At 37.9% G+C, this 21,636-nt stretch overlaps 1 protein-coding gene across 4 annotated transcripts in view; it reads left to right on the plus strand.

Annotated features, from left to right (window-relative positions):
- CLCN3 (chloride voltage-gated channel 3) overlaps positions 1–21,054 on the plus strand; it is a 73,143-nt gene extending 52,089 nt beyond the window's left edge. For 2 of the 4 annotated variants that reach the window (XM_017816508.1, XM_017816509.1), the window contains 7 exons: positions 3,747–3,827; positions 5,048–5,593; positions 9,509–9,695; positions 11,031–11,429; positions 13,732–13,948; positions 16,277–16,352; positions 18,023–21,054. In XM_017816508.1, coding sequence (XP_017671997.1) covers positions 3,747–3,827; positions 5,048–5,593; positions 9,509–9,695; positions 11,031–11,429; positions 13,732–13,948; positions 16,277–16,352; positions 18,023–18,181 — 1,665 coding nt within the window. In that variant the 3' untranslated portion in view covers positions 18,182–21,054. The remainder of the gene's footprint in view (positions 1–3,746; positions 3,828–5,047; positions 5,594–9,508; positions 9,696–11,030; positions 11,430–13,731; positions 13,949–16,276; positions 16,353–18,022) is intronic. The other 2 variants (XM_017816510.1, XM_017816511.1) reach the window with 2 other exon arrangements.
- The last annotated feature ends 582 nt before the right edge of the window (positions 21,055–21,636 follow it).

Raw genomic sequence — 21,636 nt, forward strand, 5'->3', positions numbered from 1 at the left:
GGTATTTTTTCTCTTGGATAGTGTTTAGTGTTTATCAGTAGTTATTTATTGTGTTAAGAACAATGTATCATCCCTAGCATTCTGAAAGGTGAATAAGTTCCACGTCAGAGTCAGTTTGCATTTCTCCCATCTCAGAGACCATTTGATTATATTTAAATTCTTTCTGTTCTTGGCCCTATGTTTTGGTAATTGATGAATGTGTTCAGTTCTGAGGACAGCAGAGTACTCTGAACCCACTATGTATTCCTGGTTACAACAGTGTTTTCTGCTCTGTTTCAGTTTGATGCTTTTAGTGATGGTGGGTTAGACTTGGTGCCTGCCAAGCTGTTCTCTCACCCCTCTATCTTGACAAGACAACAGGAGAGAATAAGATGAAAAGCTCATAGGTCAAGATAAGGACAGAGAGATCCCACCCTCACCAGTTATCACAGGACAAACAGACTACACTTGAGGAAAGTTTCTTTATTGCCAGTTAATAACAGAGTAGGATAGTGAGCAATAAAACAAAACTAAGTACACCTTGCCCCTCCTCTCCCTTCTTCTCAGGCTCAGCTTTGCTCCGAATTCTTCTATCCCAAAGCCCCATCAAGGTGATGCTTTGTCTCTGCTGCTCCTTCCTCTTGATACTCTTCCCCTACTCCAGGGTGGGGTCCTACCCATGGGAGACAGTGCTTCACAAATTGCTTCAGCATGGGTCCTTTCCAGAGGGTGCAGTCATTCAGGAATGGACTGTTGGCCCAGATCAGCCACAGGCTGCAGTGCTTGCAAGAAACCTTCTGCTTGGGCTTCTCTCCACAGGCCGTGGTTCCTGCCAGAAGCCTGCTCTGCCACAATCCTCCATGGGCTGCAGGGGAATCTCTGCTCTGGCACCTGGAGCACCTCCTCCCCTTCCTTCTTCACTAACCTTAGTGTCTTCAGGGCTGTTGCTCTCACATTTTTCTCACTCCACTCTCTCACAGCTGCTGTGCAGTGGTTTGTATCCTTTAAGTATCTTATCACAGGGACACTACCAGGATCACTCATGGGCTCAGCTTTGGGCGGGGACAGGTTCATTTTGGAGCCACCTCTGTTGGACATGGAGGCAGCTTCTGGTATCTTCTGACAGAAGCCAACCCCTGCAGCCCCTCTACTACCAAAACCTTGTCATGTAAACCCAATAGAGGGAGCCATGCTATTGAAAGCAAGTATAGTTAGAGAGAATAGCAAGCTCTAACATTGCTACTAATTTAATAAAATTTTTGTATTGTAAAATTAAAAAGGGTGTTATCTGAGCTGTGCTTCAGTTCTCAGCTCAACTTCTCTACTTCTACAATGAGACTGCAGAACATGGGAAAATTTGGTTCACTTCCTATTTCAAAGCTCTGTATTCTCTAAATCATTTAGCTTACTGTGGTTTAACTGCTCATCTCAGAACACTGTGATAATTGTTTGAGTTTCTCTGTGTATTCTTCAACAGGTGTGTTAAGGGCTATTACCCAGGGGTCAGTGTTCTTGCAAGGAATTTATACAGTATTGTTATAATTAGCACTAACCATCCCCATATATTGAACATAATTCATCCATGATGCTGTAGGACCACTTGCTGCTTCAGTTCCTCTTAATCTCTCAGTTCATCTCAGTTCACCTCGGTCCTTTTTCTGGGTTTTTGCTTGAAGACTACTGAGTGCAAATCTCCAGGACTGATATAAAAGCTATGTAGTCTGTCATTGATTTATGTCCCTTGAATAATATTAGTGACTTATGGGGTTCTTTACCACACACATGTAGAAAAAATAGACTATTTCAATTGGAAGGGACCTACAATGATCATCCAGTCCAGCTGCCTGACCAGTTCAGGGCTGACCATAAGCTAAAGCATGTTGTAAAGGGCATCAACCACCTCTCTAGGAGGACTGTTCCAGTCTGACCACCCTCTCAGTAAAGAAATGCTTCCAAATGTCCAGTCTAAATATCCTGTGGCATGGCTTTAAAGCATTCTCATGTATCTTATCACTGGATATCATGGAGAAGAGCTCAGCATCTCCCTCTCCATTTCAACTTCTCAGGTAGCTGTAGAGAGCAATAAGGTCGCCCTTCAGCCTCCTTCCCTCCAAACTAGACGAGCCAAATGTTCTTAGTCAGCCCTCCCAGGACACTCCTTCCATCCCTGTCACCGGCTTTGTCTTCCTCCTCTGGATGCAGCCAAGGACCTTCACATCCCTCTTGAACTGTGGGGCCCAGACCCGCACGCAGCACTCCAGGAGAGGCCATCCCAAGGCTGAATGCAGTGACACAGTCACCTCTGCTGACTGGCTGGTTGTGCCATGCTTGATGCTCCCCAGGATGGGCTTTGCCCCCTGGGCTGCCTGGACATGCTGCTGACTCGCACTGAGCTGCTGCCCATCAGCACCCTCAGATGCCTCTCTGCAGGGCTACTTTCCAGCCAGTCCTCTCCCAGTTTATACTTGAGCCTGGTGTTACTTCATCCTGGGTGTGCAGCATTTTGACTCATTAAATTTCATCCCATTAACTACTAATTAACCAATGGAGCATTAACCAATCCTCCAGTCTATCTAGATCCTTCTGCAAGGCCTCTTGTCCCTCAGGAGAGTCAACAACATGTCCCCGTTTGGCATAATCAGCAAACTTACTCATGGTGCATTCAACTCCTGCATCCACTGAACAGAATGCTGGTGACCAGTCGCCTGCTAGATGTAGCTCCTTTCACTACAACTCTTTGAGTCCTGATGTTCACCCAGGTCTTCACCTGTTCATCCCACAGCTGGACAACTGGTCCAGAAGGATGCTGTGAGGGACAGTATCAAAAGCCTCACTGAAATCCAGAAAGCTACATCCAGAGCCTTCACTTCGTCCACTGGGTGGGTGACCTTATTATAGAAAGATACCAAATTAAACAGGACTTTCCTTCTATGAACCCATGTTGACTGTGCCTGATGATTGCTTTGTTATTTAAAAGCCTTTCAGTGGCACCCAGTATAATCTTCTCAGCTCCTTGAAAATTGTGGAGGTTGGAGGTTAGGCTAATAGGTCTTTAGTTCTCTGGGTCTTCCCTCATGCCCTTGATTGGACTAACACTGGCTAGCTTCCAGTCTGCCAGATCCTTCCTAGACTCCCAAGACCTTTGGTAAATGATTGAGAGGGGTCTAGCCATAACATCCACTAGCTCCTTCAGTACTCTGGGAAGAATCCCATCAGGCTCCACAGACTTAGTAACATTCAGCTGATAGAGCTGGCCCCTTACAGTTTCAGTGTCCACAGATGGAAAGTCACTATTCCCACACTTGTGGCCGTCTGACTCAGGGTACCAGGCAGCCCAGGGTCTATCAGTATTATTAAAAAGAGTGAGAAAAAAAAACATGGAATACCTATGCTTTTTCCTCATCCATATTAGTCAGATGTCCATCTTCAACAAGTATCAGTTCAGTGTTTTCCTTAGACCTCTTCTTGTTATTAATGTATTTAAAAAACCCCTTCTTTTCATCTGACACAACACTCACTAGTTTCAGCTCTGAACTTTGAGCAGTCTCCTTGGCTTTCTCATGTCTAGTACCTGATTGATGGCTGCTATGGCCACTCTCCACATCTTAGGAGCATTCTCATCCACTTACTTCATGCTTTTCTGTTACTAAATCTGTGTATCCTTAACAGAAACATAGAAGAAACTGATAACTGTAGTAAGATTCTGTTCTTCATGTTTTAAACATAAAACAAACTGCAAAAAACCACTCACCTTTGTTCTTTTCCAGGTGTTGTCAGCTGCCTCAGCAGCGGGAGTTTCTGTAGCCTTTGGTGCCCCAATTGGGGGAGTCCTTTTCAGTCTGGAGGAGGTATGTCAAGAGATGGCACTGAAGGATAGATATTTTTAAAAAGTCTCTTTTACCTTAAATAATCTCAGACTCCTTTAAGCTGCAGAGTCTTTCCTAAGAAGGGAATTATTTTTTGACCCACATTTCAAAGTCAAGAGTCCTCCTAAAGATATTTTTTCTTTTCTTTGGATGAATGTCAGCTTTCCTTTATTCTCAGTTATTTTTTTCTGGAGAAGGGCTGAGTCCATTAGTAATTACAGTTTACATACAGATAGAGATACAGCATCTTTTCAGTCTAGGAGTTTATTCTGAAAAAAAATAAATAGGGCTGTTATTTTTCATTTTGAAAGAGGGTTTAGAAACTTACTGGACAGTTTTGTGAAGCAAGTTTTTAAACATTATTTAAAGTTTCAGACACTAAACACAATTGAATATAATAATTATTAAAAGGGCAAATATGCTACAAAACTGATCTGAAAGGCAACCAAACTCTTTTCTCCAAAGAATAATTAATATTAAATTAGTTTTAATTAATAATTTTCAAAATATCTAAGAATGTTATTTCTATCATTGGCATTTTTAAAGAAAACTAGAAATCTATTAATTAAAAAAGGAAGCAAAATATTCTTTCATGTATAATTTTGTTATATCCGTAGGGGGTTTTGAGAAATACCTTCGTTGCCAAAAAAATGCAGAAGAAAACTATCTTTAAATTCAAATCAGGCTATGTGGGGCTTAAGTATGAAATTGCATGTTCTGTTTTGAGGACTTTGATGTTTTTGTTGTTGTTGTTTTAATCATACTTCCTAAAAATAACAGATCTGTCAGAAACCTTTCAATGTAGATTGAAAGGAGATGAAACTATTAGCAGGAAATTTGAGAATGCAGCTAGTACAAAGCCTGGTTCTCATGAATGCTAAAAAGAGACACAAACAGAGCAGCCTATAAACATAAATTACTGTGCATCATTTCCTAACAGTCTTAAAACAGCAGTCATTTCAATACTGCTGCAGTATTGACTTTAAAACTGATACAAGTATGAGTTGTTGTAGAGCTTTTTAAAAATGTAGGATGTGCTGGAGTGCCAGTGCTCCAGGTGATCAGAGTAATACTGAAAATCTAAGAGTACCTTTTTTTTAGCTTAAACCATGTGAGCAGCAGTGCTCTAACACATGCATAAACTTGTCTTTCCATTTTTTTTAATTGATTTACTAATAATTTTCATGTATTGCCTTTTGCAGGTCAGTTACTATTTCCCACTGAAAACTTTATGGAGATCATTTTTTGCTGCTTTAGTAGCTGCGTTTGTTTTAAGGTCCATCAATCCTTTTGGTAATAGCCGCCTAGTTCTTTTTTATGTGGAATATCACACTCCTTGGTACCTTTTTGAACTGCTTCCTTTTATTCTTCTGGGAGTATTTGGTGGGCTCTGGGGAGCGTTTTTCATCCGAGCAAATATCGCATGGTGTCGTCGACGCAAATCCACAAAATTTGGGAAGTATCCTGTCCTGGAGGTTATTATTGTTGCAGCAATAACAGCTGTCATTGCATTTCCTAATCCATATACAAGGCTAAACACCAGTGAGCTTATTAAGGAGCTCTTCACAGACTGTGGGCCGTTAGAATCCTCCTCGCTCTGTGACTACAGAAATGATATGAATGCAAGCAAAATAGTAGATGATATTCCTGACCGTCCAGCAGGCACTGGAGTCTATTCAGCTATATGGCAGTTGTGTTTAGCACTCATATTTAAAATAATCATGACAGTCTTCACCTTTGGTATCAAGGTAAGTGTGAATGCAATAGCTGTATCATCTGCTGTGGTTTTTCAATTATTGCCTTTCTCATTTTCCATCTCTCAAAGCTAGCAGCTTTGTTTATAGATTTTTTTTCATGTGTAGTTCTTTTTTAAAAGGTCTTTTTACTGTTGGTTAATAAGCAAGTCTTGTAGAAAACAATAGTAAGTTTATTTAAATTCAGATTAGCCCTTTATTCAGCTGAATAGAAGCATATGCTAAATGCAATAGGGAGCAGGAACTGTGTGGATGGATGGCTGTTTGTGTGGCTTGATTCAGCAATAGGGTTGATTCTAAAATTTTCAAGAGCAGAGTTCAAATATAACCACTCAAATTCTCTAGTCCTGTTACAGAGAAGAAGAAAAGACTGTACCCCTTGAACAACTTGTAGGTGGTTGAGTTTTTTTAATCCACTCTCCTCATTTTTCATATAAATGTAATTACTGTGGATGTTAAAGGCAGATGATGATTTCTTTTGCTGTATTTTCCAGTATTGCATGTGTTGAAAGTGAGCTTTGTTTATGTGACTGTAATGGGAACTTCTTCTCCATCACAAGCAGCATAATTTTTGTTTTTCCTGGTTGTTTAGTAAATCTGTTTTGGAGATGTCTTCAGTTTTTCCCCAGTCCATGACTGTTTTCTGAATGACATATAACTGTCATACTTTCATAATTTTCTGTCTTGTCAGGCTCCCTTCATAGTTTTTTCCATTATCAAACGTGTCTTAATGCAAACATATTGTAGAATGTTCACTAAGCCAGATTTGCCTTTAAATTGGGTTTAACTTTTCAGTTTACATTGCTGTTCCATGTAACACCATGCATAAAAAACCACTTCCTTTCTGTGAGTTTGTTTGATAGTTGGAATAGGTTGTCCAGAGAACATCCTTGGAAATATAACCTGATTGGTTACAAGCCTGGGCAACGTGCTGTAGTTAACCCTGCTTGAGCATAGTAGACAATCTGGAGTGGTCACATTCAATCTTAACTCTTCTGTAACTGATAGAACAGTAACATGTTTCTCATGTGTTGATATTTTAAAAGTTTGCTATTTGAAGTTATTTTCCATATGTTGGTTGATGGGTAAGAGAAATCCATTGTATGTATTTTAAATGTTAGTCTTCCATAAGTCCAAAATTCAGACATTATTCTATGACATGACAACTCCAATCTGTTGTTTTGTATTCACTTACTGTATTTCATTTATATCTAGGACTTTCTTTTACTATTCATGTGTTCATGTGCATCTGGCTCTGTCTCACAGGGTTGTCACCACAGGGTCACACTGTGTGTATTTGAATTCACTAGTTCACAGACTGGTAGAGCTTATACCTCATTTGGGTTTGGTTCATTTTCTCAGAACTTCAGCATGGTGGAAATATTTTTGTGAAGTTGTGAGAATATATTTATTACTTTGCCAAAAGGCAAGGAGTCATGCTGCTGTCATTGATGGGACTGTGCTACATAAATTTTTTTTAAGCTTTAAAGCATATAGTTGGTTAGAATGTCAGCCAGGATCTGGAGAAGGGATGTCACGTTCGTGTTATTTATTTACATTTTAAGCTTTATCTCTGTAAAAAGAGCAAATTAAGAATTAAAAACAAAGAAAAAGACAACTTTGTTATTTAAATAATTCTAAAGGATCCTCTGAGCTCTCCATGTCTGTTCCTTGCAGACATGTCTTTCCCCACAGGAACTGTTTTCCTGTGAGGTAAGCAAAGAAACTTGGCTGCTGCCAGTGGCGCATGGTGATTCCTGCTGCTCTTACTGCTGTGAAAAAGCATCACCAGGAGGCTGATATGGCAGGGCTTTGGGGTTTTTTGGGTTGTTTTGGTTTGTTTTGGTTTGTTTTTTCCTTTCAAGCTTTTGTATGTATACCGTACTGCTTATAATCAGTAGACCCATTACTGTGTCTAAATGCTGATCAACAGTTGGGGTGGGATTCCACCTTTGCCTCATAACCTGACGGGTGCACAACTGCACTACTAAAGAAGTGGAAAGTTGTACCCGTATTCTGATCCTTGCTTGTTTCAAAGATGATACATGTGCCACAGAACATATGTTTTCCTCTGTAGTATAACTTGAGCTAGGCTGGCAAGCACTGGAGAAGAAAAGGAAGAACTTAACCTTTTTCCTTGCTCCTTCTCTGTGAAGATTCCTCTTCACTTTGTGATTGTGATCCAGTGGCTTATGCAAACAAATGCAGCTGTAAAATCATAGTTACAGTTAGTCTTGTAACCATTATCCGCATATGATAGAAAGAAGAGAAGGAGCTAGTGCATAAAAAAGTTACGTTAACAAAGGACCAGAAACAATTTGGATGCAATTTCCATGTGGAGACTTAATTTATGCAGCATACTGCTGTAGCAAACTAGAATCTGAGGCAATTTCAAAGATTTACTTAGTTGTTTTATATTGGAAACATGGGAGGTTTTTTGGGATACTGTTGTACTGTTCACCAAGAAGGAATTTCACTCAGGAAAAAAATTTGATTTTAACAGTTAGAAAGGGGTTTAGATGCATAATTAATTGTGGGCAATAACAGCAGGGTATAAATGTACAATTTGAATATTAGACTAAAATGATAGCATTGAATATTACCTCTATCAACACTGAAATATTAGGTAATTCAGGATGGGAATGAAGGATTATTAAACTTTTTCTCAAAACCTGTGCTGCTGGCTTTCTAACACAAAGTTCACTATGTTTGTTTTTACTTGGTTTGTTGCTTAGAAATCATCTTTGCAACCATAAATGTAGGCAAAATATAATAGTAACTGAAATATGGTTCTGCACTAACTATTGAATACCACAGCAAAAATCTGTAGTTTGGAATTGCACAGTACTTAAATTTCACAGCTGTACAGTACAAGAAAAAATATATGATTTGTCTTGTTACACCAGGAGTGCAGTTTTTTAATGACATTATTTTGACAGGTTGGTGGGTTGAAGTGCATTTAGATGAAGTAAAAATTCTAGTCCTCATTTGTAGTCAGATTTGTAGTTCAGTCACAATATAAAATACTTCGATGCTAACAGCTGCTGTGAGGAGATGCAGTGGGCATTTCCAGTTAATTGAGACATTTAGGCACCAGTATGTTTTCTGGAAAGATTAGCTTCCTAAGGAGAAGATACACAACGACAGTTTTTGAGATGAACACTTACTCTTTATGAAGCTGCTGATAAAAGCAAGTTTGCAATAATATTTTACTAAGCTATGTTGGTGTTACAAGGCTTTGTGCCTTTTTCAGTTTTTAGTTAATAGCAGAAAAACATTTTAAGTAACTAAAATGACAGTAGGAACATTTTTAACCTAATGTGTTAACTCCTTTTTGCAATGGGAATTGTCTTGCCTTTTTCTCTCTTAGTGTATTTAGCATTCTGTATACACTCCTTTGTATAGGAAATGGCAGTATAGTAAGCAAAGCCTCTTTTAAAAATCACCTGTTTAGTTAGCCATCTAATTTTTAGCAGTGTCAGGAAGCAGTTAGGAAGGGCAGTCCTATTCAGTAAGTGAATGTTGACTCTGAGGAACATGAAGTAATAAGGGAGATGGGAAATAGTAAGGAACACTTCAGTACTAGTAGCATGGCTCGAACTGGACATGCATATGGTAAGAATTGTGCTGTTGGCACTGAGGATGTAGTTTGCGGTCCTGTGTAGGTGATAGATTTTCTCTTAAATACAGTAAAATATAAACAAGTATGGTCATAAAATGATTTTAGCTAATTAGGTCAATCAGAGATATCAATAGCATTAAGTTTTATTGACCTTTCAAGGTCACCTTACATGGTTTTAACCTGACAATTTGAGCATTTGCATCTCTTTTGGAAGAAAAAAGTTACTTGTAAAGCGATGTGTCAGGTCTGTTCCCAGCAGCATGACACCAGTTCTGTTTCTGTTGCAGGTTCCATCTGGGTTGTTCATACCTAGTATGGCAATTGGAGCAATAGCAGGACGGATTGTAGGAATTGCAGTGGAGCAGCTGGCATACTACCATCATGACTGGTTCATTTTCAAGGAGTGGTGTGAAGTTGGAGCTGACTGTATTACACCTGGTCTTTACGCCATGGTTGGTGCTGCTGCGTGCTTAGGTAAGTAAAATATAACAAAGTAAATAAGTATCTGATTTTTTTCATACATCAAAATAATTATTAAAAAAATTAAAGGAGATATAAACAGGGCAGTTTTGAAACACCTGTTTCTATGGACTTTCCTTTTCAGAATAATACATTCACGTCGCTACAGAAGACCCTCTGATCACAAGGATCTGAGGAATAACATGAAATCTAAATTGATGAGAAACAGAAAAATTAAGTAGTACTGTTTGCTTTCTCTTTTTGATATAAAGAGGTGTTATTACTACATCAGTCAGAAAAATCAGTTTCTTGAAATGTATGAAGTAGAGCATTTACAGGGTCAAGTACAGTTAAAATTGTTAGAAGTAATGTGATCAGCTGCCACATCTACATGAATTGCAGAAATTGTTCTTGAAATTCATAATCCAAACAAAACTTTCAGAAGTGTGTAATGTATTTTCAACAAATCAGGTTTACAAAGTGTTGAAAATCCACTTCATGGAAAGATTTTTAAGCTGGGCACCTAAACTAGGAGAGGGCTTTTGAAGGTCTTGTCCTAGCTTATAACTTAGTTGCCTTGGAAATTAAACTTAAAAGCTGTTAGTACAGATTTTGCAAAAAGTAGACCTCTTCTTAAATGAAAAGTGTGTTTGGGCAATCAAATAACGTGTGAAACAAATTTAGGTTTTGGAGAGGATGTTTTGTTTTTTAATAGTTCCACTTGAATCACTTTTGAATCCATTGAAAGACAGATCAAATTCTTTTACTGAATAAAGATGTGGCATCAGAAACCTTAGCAGAAAAAAAAACATCTTAAATGCTAACAAAAAGAGAAATACAATCCCTGTCTTCTCCTGTTGTCCAAGAAAAAGTTTTCTTTTCATCAGCTCAGAATTCTCTTTAGTTTTACGAGTTAGCAACAGCATTAAATTCCTAATTCTTTGGACAACATAACTGTTGAATTGCTACCTGTGACTTCCTGCATTAATTCCATTCTTTTTTTGAATTCTTATCTTACTGGATTTCCTTGCATTTCACAGTACTTTTAACCCTGATGTGGTGTGAGATAGACACAGTTTTAGTCTTTGTTTATAATAATTAACTGTACATATTTTCCAATTCCCTTTATTATCTCCTTTTCTGTGAGTTTTCCCTGAAACTCTCTTTTTCACTTCTAGAAGTTTTGTGTAAATTTTCTCCATTTGCTTCTGTCAGTATTATACAGAAAGATGTTTGTCAAATGACTTTTCATGGCAAAATTGTGTTTGTAGTTCTCAACAGGAAGTCGGGAAATTCTAAATTCATAACTTTCTGATACTAGAATGTTACTGGCTACCATTTTTCTTGCAGGTGGTGTGACAAGGATGACTGTGTCCCTGGTAGTTATTGTCTTTGAGCTAACAGGAGGGCTGGAATATATTGTGCCCCTTATGGCTGCAGTCATGACCAGTAAGTGGGTAGGAGATGCCTTTGGTAGGGAAGGCATCTATGAGGCACACATCCGACTGAATGGATATCCTTTCTTGGATGCAAAGGAAGAATTTACTCACACGACACTGGCTGCTGATGTTATGAGACCTCGAAGAAGCGATCCACCTTTAGCAGTTCTGACACAGGACAATATGACAGTTGAAGACATAGAAAACTTGATCAACGAAACCAGCTATAATGGTTTTCCTGTTATTATGTCAAAAGAATCACAGAGACTGGTGGGCTTTGCTCTAAGAAGAGATTTAACTATTGCAATAGGTAATTAAGTTCCAGTATTGCATTATTATATATGCAAATTTAAATTATTTTATAGCATTTGATATTTAAAATAGAATTTACTCTGTGTGTTTCTAGACTTATTTCAGGTTTATTAAGTATATTATTATCTTCATTAGCAGGCTCTGAAATGAAGAAAATGTTCATCTGTTTTTGTCTCCTGTCATAAAAACAAAAATCATACTCAAGTAGGCCAAAACATCATCTAATTTGATATTTTGTTGGGTTTTTTGAGGCTTTTGATAGTATCTCATTTCCTCAAGTGATGCTACACTAACATTCTTCTTCAAAATTGAGTACTTCTCATTTTAGACCAGCAGGATTCTGTGAGAATTACTGTCTGAGTAATTTTTAAATGTATATCCTATTTCTTTCTGACAGTATGTTATTTACTGTCATTATAACAACTGAGATTGTTTTATGGAGAGATAAGTGCAATATTAATTATTTCAGGTTTCTATTTTTCAATTTGTTTGTGTAATGGGAAATTTGTCCCTGGGCACATGAGCACACAAGCCCTGTTTGAGCCCTCTTTCTCTGAGTGAGTATTAGCACTTGTGTGATACCTGTGACAATGCTTTGTACACTAGAGCAAGAAAAATTCTCTGGATTCTGAGGATACTACCGTAATCAAAGGGAAAAAAGCATTGTCATGTAAGAAAATGCTACAAAACTGTAACATTTGGTGCATGAAATCAGTGATGAAAGTTGCATCTTAACCTACTATTTTTTTGAGAGGTATCTCTTTAACGAAGACACCTGAGAAAGAGACAAATGTCTCCTGAAAGTTTTTTAAAATATATTTTGTGTACACCACACTGTTTACTTCAGGAAAATTTTTGCCTATGGTCTTAATACCGTAAATACAATGGTATTACATTATGTAGGACATATGTGAATGTCCAAAACTTGGACATTATTATAGACATATAGAAATTATTATATACTCGTTTAATTTTGCATTTACTTGAGTAAATGGGGAAATAGCAGAACATTCTTCTAATAATACACTTTCACTGTTAAGACTCGTGTCGGCTGCTAAGATTGTACAGTGCAAGTTGCTTAGTCTTGCATTGTGGCTGTTTTGAGTCATTGTGCCCTGGCAGCCAGGAGGGCCAACCGTGTCCTGAGGGGCATCAGGCAAAGCATTGCCAGCCAGTCGAGGGAGAGGATTGTCCCACTCTGCTCTGCACTGGGGCAGTATCACCTTGAATATTGTGTGCAGTTTTGGGCACCATAATATAGGAAAGATATTAAGCTCTTAGAAGAGCGTCCAAAGGAGGGCAACAAAGATGATGAAGGGTCTAGATGGGAAGCCATACAACAAGTGGCTGAGGTCACTTGGTTTGTTCAGCCTGAAGGAGACTTAGGGGAGACCTCATTGCAGTCTTCAATGTCCTCATGAGGGGAAGCAGGGAGGCAGGTACCAATTTGTTTTCTCTGTTGACCTGTGAGTGGACCCAATGGAATGGCCTGAAGTTGTATCAGGGGAGGTTTAGGTTGGATATTAGAAAAAAGTTCTTCACCCAGAGGGTGATCAGTTACTGGAACAGGCTCTCCAGGAAGAGGTCACAGCACCAAGCCTGAGAGAGCTCAAGAAGTGTTTGGACAAGGCTCTCAAGACACGTAGTGAGAGATCCTTGGCGTGGTCCTGTGCAGGGTCAGGAGTTGGACTTTTAAGATCCTTGTGGGTCCCTTCCAATTCAGGATATTCTATGATTTTATGATTGTGTGAAATAGTCCATAGTATGGGAGGGAATGTCACCAGCGTGATGAACACATGAAAAGAAAGAGGATTCTGTTCACAAAAAAGCGAAATAAATTCATTATAAACAAGAAGGCAACATTTTCAGAGTGGTCAGAAATTCTTTGGTTTCAAAGCAATAATAATTACAGCCCTTGGAATCATGACAGGGGAGCTGTCAATTGAGATTGTTGACAGTTTCTTCAGCAGCTGTCTGTGCGCTTCCTGCATATTATTTTTTACGCCTTTCCACCTCTTTATAGTAAATAAGAGTTACTTATTGGAATGAGAAAAGTAGTAGTCAAAGAATGACTAAAGCTAAATGGTAGATAGCTTTTGTGATTTCTGCAAAAAGACTTTTTGGGGATAAAGCAGTGGCTATGGAAACACATCAAAATAGCATAGATCAGAATATCAGCATCACTAACATCAGTCTGGTATTGTTGATAAATCTGTCTGTCTGCACTAACTTACTTTACTCCAAAAATGTAAATTCTTCCTCCTCTGCTGTTTTTCCCCCCATCCCTCTTTTTCTTAAAGAAAGTGCTAGAAAGAAGCAGGAAGGGATTGTTGGCAGTTCCAGGGTCTGTTTTGCCCAGCATACCCCATCGCTTCCAGCAGAAAGCCCTCGACCTTTGAAGCTCAGAAGCATACTTGATATGAGTCCTTTCACCGTGACAGACCACACACCAATGGAAATAGTGGTGGATATTTTCCGGAAGCTGGGTCTGAGGCAGTGCCTTGTAACACACAACGGGTGAGTAAAGTGGCAGCAATGCTGTTCATTTTGTTAATACAGTAATTTTCACTTCCAGGATCAGAGTATTTGAACCGCGGTATACACCATGATCATGGTATTTGAACCTGTAAGTTTGGCATTGCAACTGAGAAGCCCAACTGTTCATTAAGAAGGTGCTGTGCTGTAGCATATCTCTAAAATTCTTACTTCTCCCTTGTATTCCAAGTAAGCAGGCAGATGATTTTAGTAACTTTACCATGTTCTGTTAAAAGTTAGCTGCCATTCAGCAAGTTTGGTGTATGCAACTTGCTTGCGGAGGAGGAGACAAAACTTGTCTCTCAGAAATTTAATCTTGTGTGGTGCACAGCGTAAGGCCTCTATTTCCTTATTCTTATCTGTGTTCTGGCAACATGCAGTGTACTAGCAGCTATTGAAGATATACAAATATCTGGGTTCATAAAGAGGGAGGAAAAGGAAGAAAATGTTCCAGTCAATATCTCATCTTCTGGAGTTTAGTGATGGTGATTACCACTAAGCTTTTGTTTTTGGAATACTAACAGTTAAATAACTGCTGCTAGTTCTGGAACTTCAATCTGCAACTTTTGCTTCTACAATTCAAAATATTTCAGGAAAGTAATTTTAAGATTTAGAATGTTTGTAAATGAGACTATAGGGAGTAGTCCTGTGATTACCCTTAAATAAATCAGCCTCAGGCATGGAAACATAAATGTTCATTATAATTGCCTCTTATCTAAATTACTCTTCGGTTTTTTTTACATGATCTTTTCCTGTGCAGCTATTCCTTTGCCATTCTGCTTTCCTGTATTTCTTGCAGGATCTCTTGCAGGATCTCATGTATCTCATGTAACACTTGACATGCAACATGCTCCTACCATAATATCCTGCTTTCCCTTTAGCATCTCTTTTAAGGCACGTGGGGAGTGAAATTTTGTCTGCTCATTCACATGTTTAGGATCAATGGCCATGGGACAAGAAATCTGAAATATGGGTGGGACTTTTTGTTTTGCTGTGGGCCAAAGGACTGCTGGTATAAATGGCAAATATTTAAATATTGCATTGGTTTCCAAGTGGTTTTTTTCAGATGTATTTTAAAATAAATTTATTTAAAATGTTCTCCTGCTTTTTTTTTTTTCTTTGATGCATCCCTGTATGGAATGGCAAGTAATGTTTCCAGAAGCATAAATGACTTTAAAAGCCTTTCTCTGGTAGGGAAAGGATATCATGATCTGACACATAGAAGTTAGTGCAGGCATGCAATTATTTTTGGTTTGGGGCTGGAAATTTGAATTGATAGAACTTAAGAATATTTACTGTGATAAATTTTTTCTCAATTTCTGTTGTGGTTGAATGCTGAAACATTGATGTTAAAATTGCCTCTAAAGAAAGCTTCATCATGCAAAGCTATGTCAAACTCTACTATAAGTTTTTAACTATTTTATGGTAAAGTAGCAGCAAGTTTAATATTTATTGAACTACTTCAATTTACAAATTTGTGATATTCCATGAGCATACTGTCCTTTACAACAAGAGCAGATCATAAATACTAGTACTGGTGATATTTAGCCATGGGTTTGTATGGCCTTGTGGACATCAAGGAGTACTTTGTATTTTGGCAAATTTCCTGCAAACAGAATATAACCACAAAAAGACACACATCAGTATACTGGTTCCAATCCAGATCAGATTGTGCAGAAATTGGTGCTGATGACAGAGAAAAGACTGTGCCTCACTCTTCCTAATTTGTACCAGAATTCCAAGGAGTTGTTCTTGATTTATACTGTCCTGAACAAAAAATCTGTTTGAATTTGGCTGTTTCTAGGGACACCAAATAACCTGGCTCTCTAGGGGAGCTTCGAACCTAAAGTGCTGTACTTTACACAGTTACTACTTTGTTCATCTACTGTGGCTTGTTAAAATGTGAATAATTATCTTCATGTGTGAGGAGAAATAACTACTGAACAAAGGAAATACAAAGTAGATTTTAGTTTCAGTGCCTTTAAAACCCAAAAACACGTGAATCTGAGGAGAAGGGATAAAGTATGCTTCCCTGATGTGTACCTGATATGAGAAACATGTTGCTCTGGGGTCACTGAATTGTGTGCAGCATTTGGGGAGAAAAAGAAAAAAAGCAAAATCTGGGAAAGGGTACTGACTTTCAAATAAGTTTTCAGTTAATTATCTCATTAGCTTTCCTGCAACCATTCTTTTGGTTTTGTTTTTGTTTTTTTTTTTTAGTTTTGCTCTATTCTAATCCTTTTCCATTATGATTAGAACTTTTTTTTATTTGATTTCACACAGTTATTAGCATAACGTGATCTGTTTCAGGATTGTCTTGGGGATCATCACAAAGAAGAACATATTAGAGCATCTCGAGCAACTAAAGCAGCACGTCGAACCCTTGGTGATTAGATATATCAGATCTCATAATTAGACACATTAGAAGTCAGGAAGCATGAAACTTGTGAACTGTTCAGGGCTTTTATGACATCGGCTGAACAATGAAATCATCTTATGCTCAAAATTTGTATTCAACCATAAAACAGTATGTGCAAAATCCTTTTGTAGAAATGAAGCTGTTAATGTGGACATACTGTTAGTCACAACATTAAAGGAAAGTAAACAGTAGACTTTCTGATACTTGTGTTGTTGAGATCATGTAGATCCATCTGGTTGATCTGATTTCCCCAGGTGGGAAACCACACACCTAGGTATACTTTTCCCCCACCTAATGCAAATTAAGACTTTCATATATGCCAATTCCTTTTTCTGATCAGGACAGCTTTAAATAGCTGTTAAATAGCAAAGTATCACATCTTCTGAGAAGCAAAGACAAGCGTGTTTTAACCACAGCATTAGATCTTCCTTGTAATCCCCCTTTATCAACGTGATTTTTTTAAAAATATTTTTATTTTTAGTAAAGTCCTGTGATTTTATGTAAAGTCCTGTGGTTCTGCTGCTGATACCTACAGCAGTTAGTGCACCCCTTTATAAAATGTTCAGTGATATCCAGAGCCACTAAGTGGCATGCTACTATGTTGACTGCTGACTTCAGAATCTAGATATAGTTTTAACCATGATGTTGTGAACTAACCTTAGATAGGTGGTAAACTTTGTCTTAATTTGGACATGGGTTGCTAGTTACATCTCTACTAAACATATCCCCCACATTTAGCTGCTTATGTGCAAAACATGGTAATTATGTTCTCACTTTATGCTAATATTTCACAAGTATTTCATGCATCCTTTAATAAGACAAATTGAAATGTACTAACCAGAATAATAAGGGCAGCAGCTCATTCATTCTGCTCTTTGCTTCTCTTGTGATATTATCCTTTTGGACAGTCTCACTCTATTTGATGTTTCACAGTTATAATTTTGAAAGACCCTCTCATAAGAGCACTGTATCTAAATTGGAAAATGAAGATTTTCTTTTAGTATTCACAGTTTATTTTCTAAAGCCATGAATTCCAAAAACTATTTAACTGTTGTTTATTTTACAAAAGTTTCATGGCTGATACAGTGTGCTCCTAAGAATACATTCAGCCTGAGCCAGTGCATCAGACTGGAAGGATCCTTAAGGTTTTAAAATGGAGGGAAGGGGAGTTTGATTTGCTGTTAGGATTTTGGGCCATCGAGCAGTACATCACTTCTGATGGCTAGGTTGGAACATATCTCCCTTATTAAATGGGATCAATATCACTTCTTTTTCATACGTCTCTTTTCTTTGTCCCACTTTGTTACTTTTTTGTTGGCATACACTAATCAAAATTTGATTTTTGTAGAAACGAAAAGTTAAAAATTGTGATGGGCTCTACTTGTATTACTTGTATTTCATTAAAATGGACTACAGCTGTCAGAGACCATCTGATACGGTGTCTCAGCATTGCTGTGTTTTATCAAACTGGTGGTTCGTCAACATTCTGATTAATAAAATGTTTTTGTTTAAATGAGAAAATCAGGCTGTTTACTTTTGCTCTATTCCTGTCAACAAAAAGGACTTGGCTACAGATTTGTTCTGCTTTATTATTTCTCTGCCTGGATTAATATCAGTCTTCCATTTATCCTTTTCAGGCGCCTCCTTGGCATTATAACAAAAAAAGATATCCTCCGTCATATGGCCCAGACGGCAAACCAAGACCCCGCCTCCATAATGTTCAACTGAAACCCATAGCTGAGGAGAGAGAGGAAACGGAAGAGGAGGTTCATTTGTTGAATAGCACAACACTTTAGTCTGGGGAGTACTTCTAAAATCAGAGACAAGAGCTGGGGTTTTGTGTGACAATGCTGCTGGCAATCAGGAGTCGGTCTGGAGGAGTATGTGGAGAGGAGGAAAGCTGATGGGAGTGTGGGAAGGGAGAGCTGCTGTCCTGCACTGGATGCGTCCCGAGGCATCAGGTCTGCCATGATAGTGCAGTGCCATTCTCCAGCCCCAGCCTGGTACTTCAGCATAGAAGAGATGTGTTATTAATCCCTGTTTCTGGAGGGATTGTTCTGAATTGAGCCATCTTGTGGAGACTGAAAGGTCTTTCCCTTTTTACCATTGAAAACTGTTGTGTTAACTCATGAAACGTATTAACTATTACACGTCACCTTTCTACATTCCAGAAGAGCTTTATTTCTCTCTCTCCTGAGCCGTAAGAAAGCCTCTTTAAAATTGGTGTGCCCTTTTGAAGCAGTTGTTTCTCATATTGAGATGTACTGTGAGTTACTGAGGTTCGATCACAAGAAGGAGGTTTTTCTTGTGCCATTAAACATGTGAGTTTGTACATCATGAAACGCTTGGGGCAGTGCAGATCCACTGCAACAAAACCAGATTGAACAGGTAATACCTTGCAAGAACCATGTGAGGCTTCTTTCAACCCATGTGCTGTCATGATATGAGAAAACTAAAACCAGATGAAACTAGCATTTCAAAGAAAAATACTGGTTTTGCTGCAGAAAATATCAATAATGTGACCTGGTCTTATGCAATTTTTGTATTATTGAAAACACTATGATATATACCAATGTTGTGCAGTATAAGGAAAAATACTGCTATACTACTAGTTTAAGAGCTGGAACAATTCTGTATACGTGTATCTGGTAAAAATTGCATGCTACAACACTGGAGGTCTTTTTCCCCCCCTGTAAAATTTGAGAGCGGTCATTTTATTTTTTTCTTCTCCACAAAAGATGTTCCACTGCTGACACGGTAGGAAGAAATGTAACTCATAACTTGCACTAAATGTATATTATTTTTCTTGAAGTTTTACCATTCTTTATTTATATTTGTATGGATTAAAAAATCTATTAAATATGAATCAGTTAATATCTCACATAACTAATTACCTTTTTAATGTGATTTTATAGAATAATTCATAATCCTCTGCAAGTAATGGAGGATTAGCAAATGTTTACAACTAGATGAAGGGTTTCAACAAAATGGCTTCTTTATGATCCAACATACATACAAGATCATTTTCAAATACAACTTTCACTGCCGTTACCTTGGATTTCCTTGTTCCTTTACTAGCAGATAACTGGAACAGTAATATTAAAATTTTATTTAAAAACAACCTGCAGGGTTTTAAAATTAATAGGAGAAAGCAACTATATAGATTGCTTTTGGCTCTTTTTTTTTTTCTCCCAAGTACATAGAGGTGTAAATTATATGTAGCCACACCTGAGCAGCTGGGCAGAATTGAATGCAGTACTTGAAACTTTGGCAGGACTTTAAAATTCAGCAGCAACACACACACTAGTAGATGAACTGACAGATTCCTAACTTCTTTACAGTAGATTATTTTGTTTCATATTCATTTTATCAAGCCACCACCACAAATGTACGCAGAGGAAAAAAAGCAATATACTATAAGCCTAAACTAGGGAGGAAAAAATTAAGAAATCTGGCTGACAAAAATCATGTTTCGTTACATGGGGTCGGATAAAATTTCTTTCTTTTAACAATTATGCTCACAAGACTGCAAAAATTCCAAAAATATAGGCATTAAAATTAAAATAACAAGTACGGCATTCATCACAGTTACCTCAACCATCTTTATTCACCAAGTACTCAGTATGATTTTATCTTAAGTACAATAACACACTGAACCAAAATTCTGGTACTTTTGGCAAGCTGCAAAATAATGCCTGTACTTAAGGAAGTGCACTGCTGAATTTTAACCGATTTTTCTTAGTTAAAAACTGCCATTGACACTTCATCATCTCATCTCTTGCAGCAACTGGAACCAGTAGAAAGTGAAATGTGCCAGTGCGCTCACAGTGATCAGGCCCTGTATTAAAAATGGCTTTGGAACTGAAACAGGGACTCGGGCTGTGTTAAAACAGGAGTGTTGCAGCCACCTGTAGACTTCCATGTGGAGTGCTGGTGGTTAAAAATTTCCTGTTACATTGCGTAAGCCTGAAGAAGAAGAAAATTCACAAAGAGCAGGATTTGGCCCATTTACAGAAGACAGCTCTGGAAGTTGTCTGGTTTTTTTTCCTACAATGGAAGAATATAAACACACTACACACACAAAAATTGCTTTAAATCAGTTTGAAATTTTTTGCCATGTCTAATGCTCTCCTAAAACACTGCTGTGTGTGCTGTATTAACTTGCACCTAATTCTACAGACTGTACTATCTGAATTAAAATACAGTTCACGCCCCTGCTGTGTTTTATAATTTGTGTAGATCCCGAGTGCTGCATATAAATTGTGCATCTCTGTTTACTCTTCTTAACCTGCTAAGCTTTCCCTGTTGACATGTCTTCTGGTAAACATACAGTAGAGGTTCTGGTAAGGAAGTATGTGTGCCTGTGCTGTGAAACAAAAATGTCCTAATGTAAAACTTGCAGCGCCTTACTCGAGTTACTAATTTGAAAAAAAAATGTGGTGGATGGGAGGGGGAAAGTGTCAGCATTTTTTATTTTTTCAACCATTCAGATACTGGTTCATGAAGAATGCATTCTTTGTTAATCTGTGATGTTGCCTAGAGCTGTATTTAATATTGATCTTAATGTTTTTATTTATAATAGTGTGGTAGAGCTGCATATCATTACAGTAAAAATTCTCATTACTGTGATGATTTAATCAAACATTAAAAACTTCTGTATGACCATTTATTGTTCTGTTCATGCTTTTTTATTGTTTTCACAATAGTTATGGTGGTTTTGCATTTATTTTCACCTGAGAGAAAATTAACAGCTAGAAATCTTACATATAAAACTACTAAGCAGATAAAGGAAAGAATGAATGTTATGAGGTGCAGTCTTTGCATTGCCTACTATTTGGCTACAAATTAGTAGCCAAATCAACCCAATCACAAAGGTCACTATTAGGTAGGGTTTTTTTCCAAAACAAACATTTAAGTTTTTGTTTTAATTATAGAATAGTTGGCTTTTCTGAAATGGTTAAAAGTGGATGATGCTTTTGTTGTCTAAAAGCCATCTGTTGATGATGTATATTCATAGAATAGCGTGGGTTGGAAGGGACCTTCCAGATCATCTGCTTCCAATCCCCCTGCAGTGGGCAGGGACACTTTCACTAGACCACATTGCTCAAAGTCCCAATTCAGTCTGACCTTGAACACTTCCAGGGCTGAGGCATCTACCACCCCTCTCGGCAACCTGTTCCAGTGTTTCACCATTCTCATAGTAAAAAATTCTTTCTTATCCTATTGCAGCAGGCCCTGATAAAGAGTCTGT

This window comes from Lepidothrix coronata, unplaced genomic scaffold (genome assembly GCF_001604755.1).
Source record: "Lepidothrix coronata isolate B3197 unplaced genomic scaffold, Lepidothrix_coronata-1.0 Scaffold56, whole genome shotgun sequence".
NCBI classification, from domain to species: domain Eukaryota; kingdom Metazoa; phylum Chordata; class Aves; order Passeriformes; family Pipridae; genus Lepidothrix; species Lepidothrix coronata.